The sequence below is a fragment of the Rhinolophus ferrumequinum genome, chromosome 5 (genome assembly GCF_004115265.2).
Source record: "Rhinolophus ferrumequinum isolate MPI-CBG mRhiFer1 chromosome 5, mRhiFer1_v1.p, whole genome shotgun sequence".
NCBI lineage: Eukaryota > Metazoa > Chordata > Mammalia > Chiroptera > Rhinolophidae > Rhinolophus > Rhinolophus ferrumequinum.
Genome location: NC_046288.1, coordinates 51,256,635 through 51,276,988, shown reverse-complemented (window position 1 = coordinate 51,276,988; position 20,354 = coordinate 51,256,635). Strand labels below are relative to the sequence as shown.

General features: G+C 38.4%; 1 protein-coding gene across 1 annotated transcript in view; it reads right to left on the bottom strand.

Moving 5' to 3' along the window:
* Nucleotides 1-671: 671 nt before the first annotated feature.
* DAPP1 (dual adaptor of phosphotyrosine and 3-phosphoinositides 1) overlaps nt 672-20,354 on the bottom strand; it is a 50,944-nt gene continuing 31,261 nt past the window's right edge. Inside the window, exons 4-9 of the mRNA XM_033106662.1 lie at nt 18,004-18,134; nt 11,761-11,808; nt 7,076-7,138; nt 6,358-6,443; nt 3,594-3,681; nt 672-2,271 (exon numbers count right to left, since the gene is read on the bottom strand). Of these exons, the coding sequence (XP_032962553.1) occupies nt 2,203-2,271; nt 3,594-3,681; nt 6,358-6,443; nt 7,076-7,138; nt 11,761-11,808; nt 18,004-18,134 (485 nt within the window). The 3' untranslated portion in view covers nt 672-2,202. The remainder of the gene's footprint in view (nt 2,272-3,593; nt 3,682-6,357; nt 6,444-7,075; nt 7,139-11,760; nt 11,809-18,003; nt 18,135-20,354) is intronic.

The window sequence follows — 20,354 nt, the reverse complement described above, 5'->3', positions numbered from 1 at the left end:
GATCGTATCTCCCGTGGATAACGGTGGACTACTGTAACGTAATTCTTGGACTGTGTCTTAAGAAGTACTTCCTATAAAGATAACCACATTCCTGTTTGGAGACATGGTCTGGCACAGACACCCCACAGGCGATTCCCCCAAACAATCTCACTCAGATCTGGCATTGGCACAAAACATTCTCCCTCATCCTGGACTTGTAGAAGTAGCTGAGGGCCCTTCACCAGGCTCCTCTCAGGTGAAATCACAACCACTCTTCAGGGTGGCTGAGAGCAGGTGAAGCGTCTAGCATAGTGCTAATCACATGGTGGATATATGTTAGCTCGCCCTTTTCATGTCAAACCCGCCAAAACATGGCTTCATCCCACTGCAGCACATCCTCCAGCATATAGCTTCGTGTGCCTCACCTGCAGTATTTATCTTACTTCTGTACATTATCAGGTATTTATTATTATCTTTTCCATATTGAACTAAGAAACGCTTGAGGACCCAGACTACTACTTCAACTCCAAATCCTTTGTTGCTCATGGTCTAATTGACATGAATTCTTCACTGCTATTTATGATATTAATCAGTTGTAATGATTTTAAATTACAGATATTAAAAATATATTTTAATAGCAAAATATTACAGACACAGAAAAATTATGCTGTTTTTAATAAACAGAACCAAAGAATATAAATAAACGTGACACATTTTACAAAAGGTAAAAACAACATCACCTACACAATGAAACATCCTGTATTCTAAGAAAACAAAACATAAAATCACAGCTCAGGATTCATTTGTAACTCCTTACTTTGCAAACTTAACATAATACATTTTAATGTGACAGCTGCTTTATATCAGACGATAGAAACATAGCAAAACACATTAAAAATCTTTTTGAAATACACAAAAATTTAATGTACTTTCTGAGTCCTTGATGTTTAAATAACAGAAAAACTTATTTAACAAAAGTATCCCTTTGGACTGCAAGAGCAGTGTTGTATCACAGCTTTGCACCATAATCTTTTTGTTTTTTGGGTTCCTCCTCCATTTTCTCTCTCTACAAACTTCTATCTTAAAAAGGAGTATTAATAAAGATAACAACAGAATCTACTTATGAGTTCTGGATGACAGTCTCTCATTTCCCCCTTTTCAATCCCCTTATTCTAGTTTGAAAATACTATGTAACAAATGCATCATTACACATTGCATGTGGATTTAGTGTTGTTCCCTCAACTGGCAACAGAAGTTGCTCTTGAATAAGGTACCAGGTGCTCAGCCATCTCAGTGCCAACACCTACAGCTCACTCTGGGGAAGGCATTGTATTAACACACTCTCCTTGAGAAAGCACTTTCAGTCTGTTTGGCGAAATGTTGAATAAAGATAACTTAGTGCTTACAAGTGCTCTATTATTGTTATTTACAAGTCATCTACTACTTTATTATCCTTCCTCAACTTAGGTTTTCTCACTTTTTAAAACATGTCCGCCAAAATGATTCAAAGAGATTTTTTCAGATTATACCTTCCTTTATCATCCTACCTAATTGTCCATAAGACATTTCATTCTCACAGGTTTATCAGTATAAAGGAAGGAAGGACCCACTAGATTTTTACAAAGAGAAAATAAGTACTGCAAACATTTTCCATTTTAGTTTTGGAAATTGTTTTTCAGTTTTTTTAATATAAAGGAAAAACAAAAGCAAAACAACTCTCTCCCCTCCCCCAATCTTTGATGTTTGCTATCTTAATATACTTTCTGAAGAGGCAGCTTAAACCTCAAAGTATACAGCTATTTCCCTGCTGGTCCATAGCACAGCCTGGATGTCAGATGAGCTGTCCAGGACACAGAGTGGGACTCCAGGCAAATAACGTCCACAAGCGTAGTGACCACAATGAGGGAAAACACAGACCCTTTATCTTATGTGTCGTGTTCTAAGAGTGAGCACTCTGTGCATGATGGTTTCATCGGTTTCCATCAGAACGGTGACTACTCGGTATTCTCAAGGAGATGACAGCATCTTGAAGGGCAGCGGTTTTCCATGAGTCAGCAAATGTGGTGTGTTCTGGAAGATCCCAATCAGCATCTGCTTTTGATTTTTTTTTTTTTTTTAAAGAAAAATCCGTAGTCAGCTTCCAGCTGAAGTTTGCTGTGGTTCAGAGCATCAGGGAGCATGCCACCCTACTCCTGGACTAGGGCATCCTTCGTCAAGAAAGGTCTATTTAAAGATGAATGACCGAGATCGGATTGTGCCTTCCCCTTGCCCGAGCTGCTTTCTGATTTGAGACTGTAATAAAACACATATTCGTGTGTATGTATTATTAACCAATTTTAAGACAAGAAACTCTGTCTTGAACAAATATGAAATAAGACATGCTGGCCAGTAAGGAAACCATCCAACTATAAAAATTAATTATCATGTGCTCTCCCTATGTTTGAATCTGGGTTTTTTTGGTATTTTTCTCAGGAGAAATATAATAAAGTGGCTGCTAAAACAGGTACAAATTGGGAATTAGCCTAATACTTATAATAATCCACAAATGCAATACTATTTAATGAATCAAATGAAGATACAGATCTAAATTTATTGATAGGGAAAGATGTTTATAATATATTGTTATGTGGAATAAGCAGGTAAAGAACACTAGAGAATGATTCTATTTTGTTTTTTAAGTATTTATTTGCACTGAAAGTGTGTGCATTTGATATATTTTTACCTTAACTTTTCTATAATGATTATATGCCACTTGCAAAATTACAAAATAGAAAGAATAAAAAATTGATTCATATCTGTGCAAAAGCTTCATATGGCAAAATATTTCCCATTAAATATCAAATACATTGGAACTATCTCAAAATGAGTGGTATGTTTCTTTGGATTTCAAACTGGAAAGAACCAAAAGCAAAAGTCTCAATATCTAGACAGGATCATTCAACAAGATTCTATATATAAGCTAATTTCATAAAAAATAATTAGAAAAGTTGTTTACTTTTGAAAACATCAAGGGTTTCAAGATGGTATCTACAGGATATTTTATAAAGCTTTAACGACAAGCTCTTGGCTAACAACTCACTAACTTACAAACACATTCTTAAAAAGTATGAGATTAGCAAATTCTTATAAACACTTCATCTCCCTCCCTGGGGAGCATATAGACAACAGATAAAGTAAACCACCTTTTGTTCTTGACTTGCAAAAAGTAATGCTTACACTGGAAACTAAGCTAGGCTCCCCTGGCAAGCTTCTTTCTCTGGCAATTTTAAAGGACTTTCTACTGTAGAAATGTATCAGCTTTCCTCTATCTGACCTCCTGGTCCCTCATGTCCTCCTCCTGGCAAATTGGGCCAGCCTTCACACTTAAAGGAAGACGGATAGTCTCAAGTCTAAGGGTGTGGGGCTGGGACCCCGTGCATATCCTCCTTTCTCCTTTTACCCGTCTCCATCCCTTCCATGTCCCAGAAGAACAATAGACTATTCCGCAAGTCTGCAAGTAGACATCCCAGTGATTCCCGGGTATAGTCTGATTCATTCAACAGAAATATGTCTCAAACCATCAGCGTGCCATATCTGAGTACTAGGCATCCACCCAGAAGACTTGTATAACTTACCAATTTCCAACGTAATATCTTGATCCACTCATCAGCTTCTACTCCTGTCTTCGCACAGAGATAGAATGTCCTGAATGGAAATACTAAGCTGATAAGACAAAAGAAAGAAGGTAAGATACTGCAGATGGTTACTTGAACATGTATTAGTTGGACACTAATTAGAGTATTCCAAGGAAACATGAATTGACAAAGGGCCTGGGGAAGCAATGTGAAGAACTGGTATATTTGCAGCTGTTCCTGCCAGCACGCTGCAGAAATGTCGGGGACTTGGAGATTCATGTTATTATTATAGGCCAGACTTATATTCTCTAATGAGAATTCAAGGGAAAAAAGAGGTCCCGGACACCCCCAGATCCCTTTGTTTTTCATGTCTTAGACTGAATACAACATTTCCGTGTTTATTCAGCTGATACGTCAAATGACTCAGAACCTGTGGTATGATTTGAGAATAAACAAGAAAGAGCAGAGAGTTTGATGAAGGAACGCATTTGGGTTATTAGCTTGCTTCAATAAGGGTAACGCTGCCCTCTGCAGTGGTAACTACCGTGTTTCCCTGAAAATAAGACCTAGCCGGACAATCAGCTCTAATGCGACTATTGGAGCAAAAATTCATACAAGACACGGTCTTATTTTACTATAATATAAGACCGGGTATAATACAATATAATATAATACCCGGTCTTATATTAATTTTTGCTCCAAAAGACGCATTAGAGCTGATTGTCCGGCTAGGTCTTATTTTCAGGGAAACACGGTATTTAAGACAAGAAAAAGAGACAATGAAACGTCTCAGCTCGTCACTTTGCCCACTTCCAGCCATGAGTTAAGTCTCTGCTGGAGGAAAGATGACCTTTCCTACTGATACGAAAGACTTGTTCCAGGAATATGATGGTCTTCATTTGATTGTCTCTTGGCTGTAGAGTCAAAGTCACTTGACTAATAGAGGCAGCCCTAACTTATATCTTGCCCATACTTCCTGCCTTACAGTTGAGATGCAAAATACCAATAATCTTTTTCCTTTTCATGAATAAAAAAGAAAGAAAAGCCTTGAACTGAAATTCAGCAGGGTTTCTAAATCCTGAAGCCTAAGCAGCATATTTTGTTTCTACCACTAACTAACGTTGAATAGATGAGAGGTCAGTCCCTGTGTATGAAAGGAAAACCTTGATGTGAGGTCCAGTCGACAGGTGAGTGGACAGTGGGGGGAGGGAGGAAGGGATATTGCACACACACTACAAAACTGGTTTCTGGAATTGCCATTGTTTTGTAATCCCTGTGGGAGACATAATTAATTGGCCATTAATACAGATAATTTTTTCCTTTCTTCTGACTAATAGAACTCCAGGTGATAACTTATTTGTTGAAGCTAATTATAATCATACCAGTCCCCTTTTCTGGCTTCCTCTGTTGTCACCGATGGCCAGGGGACCCAGTCTAGAGATAAGAGGGAAAAATCTGATAGGAGAGTTTCTGGGGAAATATCTGTTTTCTTGATAAAAATGGACAGACATGGTTGATGCCATCCTTACAACTTTCTTCATGACTTCCATGAACTCTGGAATAGCAAGCATGAGGAAAAGGTCAAGAAAATTGTGGAGACACGGGACCTGACATTGTCAAGGCAGCTGCCGGCTTCCCAATTTTATGTTATATGAGAAATACGAACCTCTGGTAGCTCATATGTTCCTTTACGCAAATTTTAAAAAAGATATTCACTACTGTTAATGTTAGAATTAATATTAATTTTTTAGGTGTGATAATAGTATTGTAGTTCTATAGGTGATATTTGTATTCTTAGGAGATACATATTCCAGTAGTTAGTGGTCAAGTTCCACGATGGCTGCAACTTACGTTCAATGGGTTCAGGTAAACAAAGTACATGGAGATAAAGCAAACATGGCAAAACATTAACAACTGATGCATGTATGTGAAGGGTATATGGATATATAAGTCTTTCAAATTTCGTATGTTTGGAAACTTTAAAATAAAAGTTGGTGGAAAGTAAGACACTTCTTTCTCAAAATATTTTACTTCTCCTAGTTAGAAAATTGTCATGGTATACCAATCGTTAGAACAAAACACTTTTGTGCCATCTGCCAGAAATTGTCATAACGATACAAATCACCCATCACTGGAGTCAACAAACTTATAACTAAAATTGAGGGAAGAATTCCAAAGGAATAAAGCTATTTAAAATGTGAATGGTATCCTCTTAGGTGTATCATACCTGTGCAATGTGCAACCTAATCAATTGAATCCAGCAGACCTGCCTATTTGTTTAAGATACTTTCAATGAGGTATTATGTCACACTCAGCTGAAAGCATATGTGTAATATATATATATATAATATACACACACACACACACACACACACACACACACACACACACCAGGCGTGCCAAAAATATATATATACATGACTTGTATTCATCTTTTGTTATAGGTATATATTGACTAATACAATTTTAATACAGTTTTTTCCTTTCTTAAAATGTAATGCATTTTTTGGAAGTATACACACACACACACATATATATTCCAAAAAATGCATTACATTTTTTATGTATATATATATATACATAAAATGTATATAGATATATATGTATATAGATATATATATATATATCTTACACATGCGTTAAACCCATGTCCCTCAGATCAAAACATTTGTACACATTAAAACACACACTTTTTTATTCCTCAGCTAAAGTATGTGTCTGGGAGGAAGACTTTTAAAAATATTTCCTTTAAAAAACAACTTACCAAAAACAGTTTACCCTTTCCTGTGAGTAATCAAATTGTACAGCAGAACATGCTGTTAGGTCTAGGATCCGAATTGGTTCTGGTGACTTAAAAAAAAAAAAAGCAACCTATGTCATCATAAAAAACACACAAATCTGTTCATCACCTATTCCCCTAACAAATCTTCTACCATGTGCAACTGTCAATTTTCCTTTCACCAAGGAGATGGATAATAGGAAACGTACTAAAGGAAGTCACAAACTCCCTGTTTGGAAGTTGGCATTCATGAAACCAGGCACTAAGAAGACACTGATTTATCAATTTAAATTTGATGGAGATGGATTTTAAACAAGGAAGGGAATCATTTTTCTCTTTTGTTTTTAAATCTCTACTTGCTCAGAAATTTTGTATCAGGAAAGTGAGAAGAAACGGAGTAAATTTAAATTGGCTTAATGAAATGAGCCTGGGAAATGGACATGTTTCTAATAAAGGGGAAAATTTCCACAAGAGACAGTTAATACGTTGTGGTACGAGAATAATTTTATTGCCCTAGTTTAACCAGTCCCAGAGAGCAGTTTCCGGCATACACATTTCATCTTTGCAAAAGAACTCACATCTCCACTTATTTATTGGGTATTTCAGGTACTCATAAGGAAAATCTTAGGGATTTTAAAGGTAGATGTTCCTTTCATCTAGAGAGCTGATTTTTAAAAGGCAAATGTATTATCATGTTTCTCACCATCTGGTCTTTGAAATATTTCAGTTCATTCCTGTGCAAGGTGAACCATCTTGTTTTCCAGGTCTGAGAAAAAAAACAATTAAAACATGTAGGTTTTGAATACAGGAGGGCAATATTTGAACTAGATAATTTCCTTTTGTTTTAAAAGTATTTAAAAGATTAGACACAATAAAATACTCTTGTGATGTCATTTCTGAAGAAAAAGTTTTAAAATATCTACAAAAATTAAAATGATTCCGTGCATTAGCTCACAGTGAAAGCAAAGATATCATTAGCATATTTAAGCAAATTAAAAGAAATAGTCTATCATAAATATTCAGGGTGATTTACAACAAACCACTAAATTTTTCATCTTATTAACTTTATAATAATAGATATTATTTTTTGAGCACCTGCTGTTGAGCTACATGCTATCCTTGGAGGTTCATATATATTATAGCCAATCCTTATAAAATGCCAAATATTATTCTTGTTTTACAAATATGCAAATTGAGGTTTAGGAATCTCAGACCACATGATATTCTAAACCTTGGCATTGGTAGCAAAAACTGTCCTTCCTCACTATCTCCTTCTTCTTCTTCTTCTTCTTCTTCTTCTTCTTCTTCTTCTTCTTCTTCTTCTTCTTTTTTTTTGTCTTATTACATTTATTTTTCGACAATTAAATAAACTCTCATTTGTTTTACAAAAAAATTTATGAAATCCTATCAATCTCACATCCTCATTAGCATTGGCTGTTATCCATATATTTTTTAAAGATTTTTATTAAAAATATAGTTAACATAAAATATCATATTAGTTTTAGGGGTACAACATAATTATTTAACATTAATATACCAAAAGAAGTGATCGCCATGAAAAGTCCAGCAACCATCTGACACTGTACCATGCTGTCACAGTATTATTCACTATATTCCCTCTGCTGTACATTACATTCCCATGACTTGTTTGTTTTATACCTGGAAAATTGGAATTCTTATTTCCTTTCACCTTCCCCCCTTTTTTAAATTACAGTTGAAATTATTAACTTCAGGTGTACAGCACAGTGGTTAGATATTTATATAATTGAAGAAGTGATCCCTCTGACTAGTCTAGGACCCACTTGGCACTATACATAATTATTACCATATTATTGACTATATTCCCTGGGTTCTACTTTACATCCCCATGACTATTTTTTAACTACCAATTTGTACTGCTTAATCCCTTCACCTTTATTCACCCTGTCCCCAACCCCTCTCATCTATCACCCCAACAAATCTAGTACCCATCTGACAGCATACATAGTTATTACAATATTATTGACTGCATTCAGTATGCTATAACCTACATCCCCATAACAACTTTTTAACAACCAATTTGTACTTCTTAATCCCTTTGTTTTTTTCATACACACACCACAACCCCACCCCCCAATCTGACAACCATCAAAATATTTTTTGTACCTATAAGTTTGTTTCTGTTAATATTTTGGTTTGATTAGTTTGTTCTTTAGAGTCTATATATAAGCAAAACTCCACTGCATCTGTCTTTCTCTGTCCGATATATTCCACTCAGCACCGTACCTTCCAGGTCCATCCATGCCACCACAGATGGCAACAACTCATTCCCTTCTATGGCCGAGTAATATTCCACTGTATATATACAACATGTACTCTTTATCCACTCATCCATTGACGGACACCTAGGCACCCTCCACATCTTGGCCATTGTAAACAATGCTGCAATGTACATATGGATGCACAGAACCTCATGAGTAGCATTTTGGGTTTCTTCTGATAAATACCCAGAAGTGGGTTTACTGGGTCCTTCTTTGTCTCCTGTTATAGCCTTTGTTTTAAAGTCTATTTTGTGTGGTATAAATATTGCTATCCCTGTTTTTTCTTTTTCCATTTCCATTTTCTCCATCTCTTTATTTCAGTCTGTGTGTGTCTTTCAATCTGAAGTGAGTCTCTTATAGGCAGCATACGTGAGGGTCTTTTTTTCTTATCCATTCAGCCTTCTTGTGTCTTTTGATTGGAGCATTTAATTCATTTACATTGAAAGTAATTGCTGATAGATATGTAGCTATTTCTATTCTATTATTCATATATTTTTTATGGTTTCTATGTACTTTTTTTATGATTACTATCTCTTTGTTGAAATTCTCACTAAATTCCTTGAGCATCCTTATAACCATTGTTTCGAACTTTGTCTCTGGTAGGTTGCTTGCCTCCATTTCATTTAGTTCTTTTTCTGGAGTTTTCTCCTATTCTTTTATTTGAGACGTATTTCTTTCTTTCCTCATTTTGGCTGCCTCTCTGTGTTTGTTTCTCTCTATTAGGTAGATCTGCTATGTCTCCCAGTCTTGGCCTGGTGGCCTTATATAGTATGTCCTCTCTGGGGCCCTGGCACAGTCTTCCTGTTCACCTGCTCCAGGTGCTCCAGGAGTACTGTCCTTTGTGTGCATTGTGTGTGCCGTCCTATTATAGCTGAGTCTTGATTGCTATTGGCATATCAGTGGGTAGGATTGACCCACAGGCTGACTGGGGTTTGGCCACATCCACAGCTTATGGGCTGCTGTGTGGGGAGGCTTACCCCCACTGAATAGGATTCACCCCAGCAGGCTCTGGTGCCTGTTGAGACTGCCCTTTCTGTGTACTGCTTGTGGGGCTAATTGGGTGGTGCTCTGCTGTTTTCTGAACCCAACCTCCAGGTATGTTGGTTCTGGGGCCTCTTGGGTGGCTCTGGTACAAGTTTAGGTCACCCACTGCCTGTGACCAACCGGGGACTACTTGGTAGGAGCTACAAAGTGATTCTCAGTTTTTCACTGCCTGTATTAAACCTAAAGGCGCCTGGGAGAGGCCACACTGTGAACCGAAGACGTCTGCCATGAGTATCAGGCCTGGGGTAGCTCTGCAAAAAGCCAGGACACTGTGAGGTCTGCTGCCACCTGTGTGCTCCTTTAAAGTTCAGCTGTGATAATGCCTTGGGTGGTATGTGTATTGGGTAAGGCAGGATCTCAGAGAGCCATTAGAGTTGGAAGAGTTGTGTTCACTAGGTTAATGTAGATTCTGGTTTGGTGCCAGTGCTGAGCCTGGAGCTACTCAGGAAAAGTCTCAGAGCAAAATGAGGCCCACTTGGGGCCTGTGGTCTCTGATAGTTTTCCAAGAGTGGGTGGGGCTGGCTGCTTGCCAAGAAAGTGCCTATGGCGTTGATGGGGTTGGGTGGGTTGGGGTCTGAGGGAGTCAGCATGGCAGAGCCCCGGACTTCACCAGACCAATCAGATTCAGATTTGGCCGTAAGCGTATGGGAAGGGCTCAACACATTAAAGATGGCAGCCGCCTGCTGGCTGTGTGGAAGGAGAACCTCACAAAGGAAAAACGGCAACTGTCCTCCAGCCCTGCTCTCAAAGCCACACACCTCAGCCTGCTCCCCGCATGCCTCTGATGCCCCTTGGGTCACCATCTCTCCGCTGGAGCCAAAGGTGAGTGCCTGCGAGCGAGTCTGTGTGCAGGCTATTTAAGAGGACATCTGGGTTTTCCACAGCCTTCTGTCCTACCCAGATGATTGAAATCCCCACTGTTTTTCACAGACAGATGTTGTGGGGGCTCCTCTTCCCGGAACCAGTACTCTGGGTTAGGGAGCCTGGTTTGAGGCTGGGGACCCTCATTTCTCTTGGGGAAACTCTACAGCCAAGATATCCCTGTTGATTCTCACCTGCTATACAGAAGTTTGGGGCTGGAGCATTTTGAGTCTCTACACTTCCTACTAGTCTTAACATGGCTTCTTCTTTATATCCTTTGTTATAAAACTTCTGTTCAGCTAGACTTCAGATGGTTGTCCACGTTGATTATTCTATAATTTAGTTGTAATTTTAATGTATTCATGGAAGAAAGCAGGCACAGTGTTTATCTACTCTGCCATCTTGGATCTCTCCTGTCTCCTTATCTACTAACAGAACAATAATCTTATCCTAGGGGGCAAGGTGCCCTGTTAAAAGAAGTAACAATGGATTTAAAAATAAATATGTTATGAATATGATTACTTCCTGTCCTTAGGAAGCATCCAGACTAGTGGAGACACAAATAACTAAATATTTAGGTTCAATTCAAGCAGGCCAGTACCTGTGAGAGACGTTAAGTGCCCTAACTCTTAAAATAGGAAGGAGTAGAGATATTTAATAAAGGTCTTTTTGAAACAGTGAAATAAAACAGAGTAACTTTAATGGTACTATCTAATGGTGCTATCTAATACAGTAGAACAACTCTCCGCCCCCGCAATAAAGTACTAAATTATGTTTTCTTGGGGCTTTTTTAAAACAGTGATGTTTTTGGCCTATTTTCAGGTAACATTTTATACAATTTTATACTTCTTCTTTGTTAAAAAAAGTTAAGAAGAAAAAAAATGTTCTAGAATTAACTTGCTACTTTCATCCTAGATTATTCCATCAAGATAATTGTATTTTTTTTCATGGGTATTGACTGTAAGCTACTCTCATACATATGGCTTTGCCAAAGGATAGTCAAGTAATTTTCCAGAATTTTAACTAATATTAGCCATTAAGATGAACTCTTGAAACAGGTAAATATTATAACCAGTCAAAATGAGGGGCAATTATGCTTCAAAAAGTGTCAAAATGAGAATTGAGTGTACATGATGTGTTCTCTTTCTCTGTGGCTGGCACTAGCAAACACATGCATCCTTACCTTGACTAGGCCCCCCTGTTTGGTGAGGTAACCTTCTTTGGTGCCCAGCTGAAAAAGAAAGAAGCACCAAGTGAAGCCCAGAATTATCACAACATGATTTCTGTCTTTCTGTTTCTGTCCCGTTTTTAAATGAAACACAAATTTGCCCTTGATCTTGAAATAATCATCTTTCATTCTTCACCTAGGCACTTGAAAATCCTCCCTGTGTTGTTAGACCCTCTGGCATAATTCTGTAGCAACAGACGACAATTAAAATACTCTCTTCTAATGGGAGTTAGCTATTTGCACATCATATTGCTTATAAAAGTTATTGTTGGGCAAAGTGTATCATGTGAAACCCAGCTGCTAGGATTGTTGCATATAGGATGTTAGGCACATAAACATGCACACACATGTTGACACTGGGTCAAGATATTTGGAAAACTCTGGATTAAGTGAAGGAAAGGGATTTCTTTACTTTTGAGCTTCCCAGAATCTATATTGTGTTAATTGCTTTGTGAATTTTTAAGAGAGAATATTAGAAATAGCATTTCCAACATTTATTTTATTGCATAATCTTCCACCAACTCCCCACCCCTACCTCCTTTACTTTTTCGTAGACCATCTCTTGAGACCTGTATTCCATGGAACAGACTTTCAAGAGTACAGGTTTATTTATACATGATTCATCCAATAGGGATTTGAAGTGAGAATGAGTCATTTCTTTTAACTCACACATCATTAATTCAAGGGTAACAACATCACACACTTTGAAATATAAGGAATAGTGGGGAACAGTGTTAATAGAAATTTGTATAAAACAAGGACCCTAAGATGAAGAAATTTATAATTTCATAAGTTTCTGCAGAAACTGAGTTCTTGGTAAGATATTTTGTTCTAATATGATGTTATAAAATATGTCATATTAGTAAGAAAAAAAAATAAATAGAAACTGGGAAATAACTTGGTTGACAACAAGGTTCTTTTTATGGGAGTTTCCAGAGTATTTTTTCTGAGGTGAATTCTCCCCACCCAATAGAAAGAGGAACGAACACCAACACTGTAAAAAGAGTTAAAATGAGAAATAATATATGACCACTTAGTTTTAAATTCTTATGGCATTAAAGTAAGGATGAACTTCTCAGGTGTTCATTTAAATAATATTAAACAATATTGGTGAATTTGATTTCATATAATCAATTTGATTTATTTTGACATTAAAAGAAATTGAACTGAATTTTGTTATTATATTATGGAAATAGCAAAAATTAAGATTTTGGGTTGTTGTCTGCTGAGGTAAAAATACTTAAGGGTAAATTGTTATATAGAATACCCTAATAGAATTGTTCATTGAAGTTGCGCTAAGGAATTATGCTACTCTATCTTACCTCCATCCAAAAAATATAAGTTTAGTGATTTTTTCTAAGGTTTTAGAAGTAAGTGGAAGGCTGGCTGCAGCGGGAAGAGCTGAAAGTATTAATTTTATTCATGGTGTCAGAATATAAGAAAGGAAATAATTACATGGCAGATTTATCTAATCTTTGACAAAAAACCTATGATCTTTAACAGGAAAGATGTTTATAAGAGTCCCAAATTGGAAACAACCTAAACGTTTAAAAATAAAGGATTAGACTTCCTATCATCCTTTCTACCTGCCCGCCTGCCTTAAATTTAGTCAAAAGCCATCAGGTGGGGTGGAGCTCATCAGTGTGAGCATGTGCAGGGCATTCATACATCGCAGTACAGGGTGGTCCCAAGCAGCACATAGAGATCAGTGGACAACAGTGGTGGCGGCAGCTTAGTGCAAGGCACTGAAGCCTGGCAGGGTGAGGAGACCTTCGGCCTAAAGGGGTGGAGATGGCAGCCAGGGCACAATTTCAGAGCCAAGTCAGCCTAAGTGGGCATCTGTGGTAGGGGAGGAAGTGGCAGCGGTCAGGCAGTAGTTCCCAGGCAACAGGAGTTTGCTTACATTTGATTGATCACAAATAAGTAAGTGTATTGGAGATAATGGAATTCATAGTCTTCACTGTAGGAGAAGGGAATTACATATATGAAAAGCGGAAAAATTAGAATGAGCCTTGTGGTATTGGATTAGGTTTGGAGGTACTGGTATTAATCCATGGATAGGTGATAGAGATAGATGCAGAGATAGACAGACAGACAGACAGATAGAGAAATACAAAGAAAAATAAATACAGACATCAATAAAGGTATGTGTACGTAGGTATATGCATACATACTTTTCTTAGCTCTGTTCTCAGATCAGGTTGCAAGAGTGACATCCTGACAACAATATGCATGTAGCACCTAGATCTTGATTTTTAAAGTACCACTCTCCAGAAAAAAGGACAGAATTTCTTGGAGAAATTGTTGGTTGTAGAGTTGGATGCAAGCAAATACAAGATAAGCTTGGAACATTTTGCCATACCAGAAAGTGAGAAAATTCTCAATGAATTATGGAGCTATTTGGACACAGACGTCACCTTGAATAGGCTCTTACTGGCCAAATCTGGGAAAATTTGAAAGATGTAAATAAATAATAGGAGTCCTGATTACAATCCATTGATATAAAAATAAATAATTAAAAATAAATAAATAAATAAAAATAAATAATTGCGGACATTCAGAAAATAAAAAGCTTTTCCTTATAGTACAATGACAACTAATAAATGTACAAGGAAAAACAGAATCACAACTTGGCAACAATATAGTAATAATTAAACAGCCAAGAAATATCAATGGATGCTAACATTGGTGGATAAAAGTTTAATGAGGAACAGGATATTTACTTAGTCTCAACTTCCCCAAAATATGTATTAATAACAAAGGCAATAAAGTGATCTCAGAGTGAAGAAACCTCACAGACAACACTTAATAAAGTACTCAAACATACTGTAAAGAGACAAATTGAAATTATGTTCCACCTGAGAGGAGGCACTAAGAAGCACAAAGTATCACCTTTGTGGTATTTCTACTAAAAATGCAAAACCTGAATCTAATCACGAGGCAACATCAGAGAAATCAAGCTGAGGAACAGTTCACAAAATAACTGGCCTTTAATTTTTCAGAAGTGCAAAGTCATCAAATCAAGGAAAAACTGGGGAAGTGTTCCACAGTGAAGAACACTCAAGAAATAGGATAAATAAATGCAACTTTTCGTTGTGGATTGGATCCTTTTGCACCGAAGGACCTTATTGGGAAAAGTGGTGACACCTGAATGAGATCCGGATAGGATGGTGGTGCTGTATCAGTGTTAATTTCCTAATTTGAATGGCTCTATGTGGTCATGTAGTGTAGGCAAATGCCCTTGTGTGTAGGAAATACACACTGAAGTACTGGGGTGGTGGGGCGTTTTGTAGGTCATTTAATCTGTAATAGTTCATGAATAAACAAATTTCTTTGTACTGTTTTGCAATTTTTCTGCAACTTTGAAATTATTTAAACTAACAATAGCATGTATGTTTTCAATAAACCTCAAACAACAACAACACTGTCCCACCTTTTGACAAGAGTCTCTTTTCCTTCAGAGAAGCCTCTGCTCAAATGTCACCTCCTCAAAGAGGTTTCCCTTGCTTCTTTCTTCTCTCCGTAACCTACCTTTTCTTTTTATGATGGATTACTATTGGTTTTATATTATTAAGTTGATTATTATCTTTGATTTCCCCACTGGAACATGAGCTCAATGAAGGCAGAACCTTTGCTTAATTCACTACCAAACCCCCAGTCCTTAAAGCAGTCCTGGGTGTATCGTAGGCACTTAAAAAAGAAATTAAATAAGTGAATTAGTTCAATTTTATCCTATCTCAGGAACCCAACCCTATGCTGTTTATAAAATATGTAAATAGTTATTTCCCCAAATGCAGTTGCCAGAGGATGTTAAACACTGTTACCAAAGCGTCTACATTTCTGGGCAATAGGGTATCTGTTTTCATTTTCACTTTAAGCAAGAAGTTCTTTCTTTTCTGTAAGTTGGCCTTAATTCTCTTCCTCCACTGCCAGAGGAAGTGGAGGACTGCTTGTGTAAGACTTGCATCCCCCAAAAGGAAAACAGAAATCTGGAAGCCCTCGGAACTCCCAGTTAAGAGATGGAGGTGCAGTATCATGTGGTCATTGTGGGTAAGAGGGAAGGTTGAGAACTCTTGTGTTCAGTAAAGGACAGGAGTGTCTGATTAGACCAGAACTGTTTTCCCAGCCAGCTGACCAATTGTCAATCATTCCTCAGTGAGGACTAATAAGAGACACTTCGGTATCCACTAGTAAACCTTTATAGTTTCCTGTTTATATTAATGCACAATAAACTTCATAGACTTCTCATTCTATAGTGTGAGTGCACTCATTCTCAACAATTCACTCACCACTGTTTTACAAACTCCACTATACAAAACCTCGTGTGTATGGTCATATTTGGGCAAGTGAATAGATACTTGGGCAAGTGAATATGTATAACCCGGAGCGAGCACATAAGTATGATGAGGCTTCCAGAATTTGGTCTAAAGTGGTCTATTTCTACTTAAGTATGCGACATCTCATGCCCACCCCAGCTATACAAGTTAGAAATTGCCTGCATTTTACTGTTAATAAAGGGCACACGTGGTAGGCATGGTGTGATTGGCCTTGAGCAGAGATCTTAGGAGAAGTGAAACAGAGGAGAATGTCAAGTTAAACTGAGGACAAATGAAAGAGACGTTGAAGAGATTGGTGGTGAGGTCAGGATGGGAAAAGGGGAAAGTTAGGAATGATCGGGTTGACTGGAAAAGAAAGAACTGGTTAAAGGGTAGGTCTTGATTTGTCCTTTGGTCTGTTCTGACGACTATTTATTATCTTCCTCTCATAAATGCCTTCAGTTCTGAGGTCTGATGTTTCCTCTTCCAATTCTAATAAAGCCAAACTATCTCTCCCCACCAATTTCCAGGATTTTCAGTTTTGAGTAGATGTAGCATAGTGACAAAATGTGATGTGAGTCTTGAACCTGGCTAGGCTATACAGCTACAAAGACAAGCTATGATTCCTGTCCTGAGACGTGTCAGGCTGCTGAGAGGGTGGTTAGCCTCTGGTATGACAATTCCAGAATAAAGCTAAGCAGAGGCTGCTTGGGAGCACAGAGGAGGGGTGTTTTACAGGAAACTAGGAGGGGTCTGGGAAGGCTTCCTGGAAGATACAGATCCCTGATGCAAGATTTGAAAACCAAGGGGGTAGTGACGTATGGGTAGCATTTTAGATGCAGGGCGGGGAGAAGGAGCAGTCAGAGAAATGCACGTTGTTGAGAGGCAGGCTCCACAGCATGAGTGCAGGAGTCGTATGTGGTGAGGCCAGAGGGGTGAGTGGAGTCCAGGCCAGCGGAGAAGACCGTGGACACCATGGAAGGATGTTAAGCATGAAGGAATCTGCTTTTTAGGAGAGATGTCTGCGGTGGCAGAGTAGGAGAAGTACTGCAGGGACAGAAAGATCACACGTATTTTAATATAATTTGTAGCTGAATATCTTCAAGTAATTATTTTTCAAGTGAGGTGGTTGCTGTCTAGAATTAGTTCTTGATACTCCATTTGTGTTGTCCTCTTTATCATCTCCACAAATCCAGATGTCTTATACCAGGAGTGTTCAGCAAACAAAGAAGAGAAAAAGAATAGAAGAGCCGTGACTGTAATGAAGGGAAGAGGGTACTGGAGATGAATCTTTGCAGGGTCATGGCTCACAGAACAAGCGGACTTGGACTCTTAGAAGAACAATGAGTGGTCCGATGCACTGAAGCTGAATAATGGCTCACACTGCAAAGTGCAAGTGTTTTTTCCGTCTGTATCCTTCATTCAGTGAAGGAAAAAAAGGCTCGGAAAAAAGAACATCCCAGGGGGTTTATAGTAAAGTGGAAAATATTTTTCTTCCATAGACAGTTGAAATGAAAAAAAAAAAAAGAATTTTTTTTTCTTCATTTCAGAAACTTGTTGAAGAACAATAGTGTATCTAACTGTGGGAACTTAAACATCTCTCACTCCTTCTACCATGACCTCGTTTAGCGAAGTAAGGATGGGAATTTAATTGTCATTTTCTAAGTATTTAAAATCCTTTCACAATTGCATTGTATTTTTTTACGATTTACTCTGAACCCGATGAACTGAGTCATAGGCTTCAAACCCAATTTCCTCTCCAAGTTTTATGTCCCAAGTTAGAATTTTTAAGTGAACAAACACACTTTAAAAAGTATATTACTCTTCTTGCACGTTATCACTAACAGACCCTGAGAGCTGGGTGAGACCGATGGCCACTTACAGAAGGCGCAGTGGGTACCAGGTCATTTTCTGTCCTTCCTGTCTGCATTGCCGTGTGAACCCGGACGGATTCATAAATGGAAGGTTCTTCCACTTCTCTTGGATAAGGATGTTTCAGAACAATCAGAGTGCCTGAATGAAGGAAACAAAAAAACAAACCGTCTTCAAAGATTTTCCCCAGAAAGAAAGTCCAGATGCTAACAACCGGATTGCAGTCTCTTGTTTTTTTCACGTAGTCACTTGTTTATTTTCTCCATATTGATTGAGTACCATGTGCCAGGCGCTTAAGCTGGACACTGGAGACAGAAAGCATGACGAGATGACTTCCGGCCTCCTAGTGCTCAGACAGAACTATGAATGGATGGCATTTAATGGATAATCATTTAAAGGAATGGGGTCAGGGACCAATGTCAGTGATATGAACAAAGCATGCTGGTGGCCCCTGGAGGCCCTGAAGAACCCCTTCTTTGGAACGCTTCAGAAAAGCTTTGTAGACGTGACACTGGTCTAGACTGTAAGCAATAACTGAAAGTTTTCCAGGAAGCCTTTACAAAAGCCATGAAAACAAAACCCAACAGATGCACTGGGATGTAGGAGGATTTATTCCATTACCCTTATTTCTTACTGGTTTCAGAAAAACTTGCAACAAATCAGTGGATCTCAAAAAAGTGAACTCACAATGTTCTCCCTACTGTCTTCTACGACTCAATTAATGAAATAAACTAAATGAAGACTTTGCTTATCTTAAGTGAACAAGGCCGTGCTCATGCATAATGGCCTTGACTTCCATCTGGAGGAGGGCAGTCCAAGCGGGAAATGGGCTCCGCCCAGGGGCCAGGCTGTGGGGGCTTGGGCACATCATGCAGGGGCTGAGAGCAGTTCTGACTCAACACTTCTGACATTTTCCCCTTCGGATCCTTCCCTCCCCCCAATCAGTCAATCAGAAACTAGAAACTTTGACTGCAGAAAAAGTAAATTAAGAGTTTTTCCCCCTTAATTGTGGCTTCTTGCTTTTTATTTCACTAGGGTCTTTTATACTGCAGGCTTGTGATTATACTGGACACTGGGGGAGATGTAAAGAATTCAGTAACTCGTTCAACAAATATTGACTGAGATTTATGTGCCCGGGACTGTCTAGGCACTGGAGATACAACAGCGAACAAAGGAGCTATAGCATCTGCTCCTGTGGCAGGGGAGAGAGAAGAAAATTTGGGGAAATAAAAGTCAAGCGAGAGAGGTGTTTTGAACAAATAGAGCAAGGTAAAGGAATAGAGAGCAAGCAAAAGAGATGGGGTTGGGTGAGAGTGATAATCTGTATGGGTGGTCAGCAAGACTTCTTTGAAGAGGTAATTTGAAACATTATAGAAAGTACAGGCCTTGGATTGGAGTAAGAGAAAGATAATGAGGAAAGGAAAATACCTCCTCTGCAGTTGTAAACCCCTTAATAATAACGATGAAACTACAAACAAAACAAAACCTTTCTGCTGTGTTTGGAACACACAATGTACTGAAACAAACACAACTGTGGCTTCTGATACCTGAGCCCAGATAATGCACTGCTGTAAAATGAAAGGGAGCATTGCTAAAAGCCAAGACAGTCTCTGAACTTGGCCCCAGAATAGAATGACAGACTCTGGTCTCCTCCTCTTTCTGCATCCAGCTCACGTCAGTAGCTTTGGGATCACAATGAAAAAGCACTTTAGCAGTTATCAGAAGCCCTAGTCCCGCTCTTGTACATTGTCTGCACTCTCTTTTGTCAATGCAATCCTTTCATGAGAACAGATCTCGTCATATCAGGACAAGGGGCCGGTGACAGTTTTACAGTCATAATGAAAGCAGTGACACCAAAATCCAGAGCAGTCATTGTGCAGGCTCAGGGCTATGTGAACACAGTCGTAACATAACATGGCAGGTGCTTGCTGAATTTGGGGCTGGCGCCATATGTAACCCACCCCGGAGAAACACCTCCAGTGGTGTGCCTGGTATCACCGTAGCGTCATGGAAACACCCAACACTGCCACTTAATACCTGTTGATCTTGGACAATCATTCTAGCTAGCTTTTGTTTCGTCCTCTGACAAGTAAGAATAATAAGCTCTTCTTCACAAGGCTGTTTTAAGCACCGATAAAGAAGTGTTTGTGAAAGGATTATAAAAATGTTAGATGTTGTGCTTTGATATAGAGTATTTTAAGTCCTTAAATAAAAGTCCAATTATCACATCTTTAAGAACACGAATTTTAAAATGTGAAGTTAGAAAGACCAATGTGTACCATTCTGCTAAGCATAAAAGGGGGCATGGTCTAGTAGTCACTGACTGCAGCGCTCAGACATATCAGTGTCTATGGAACACTT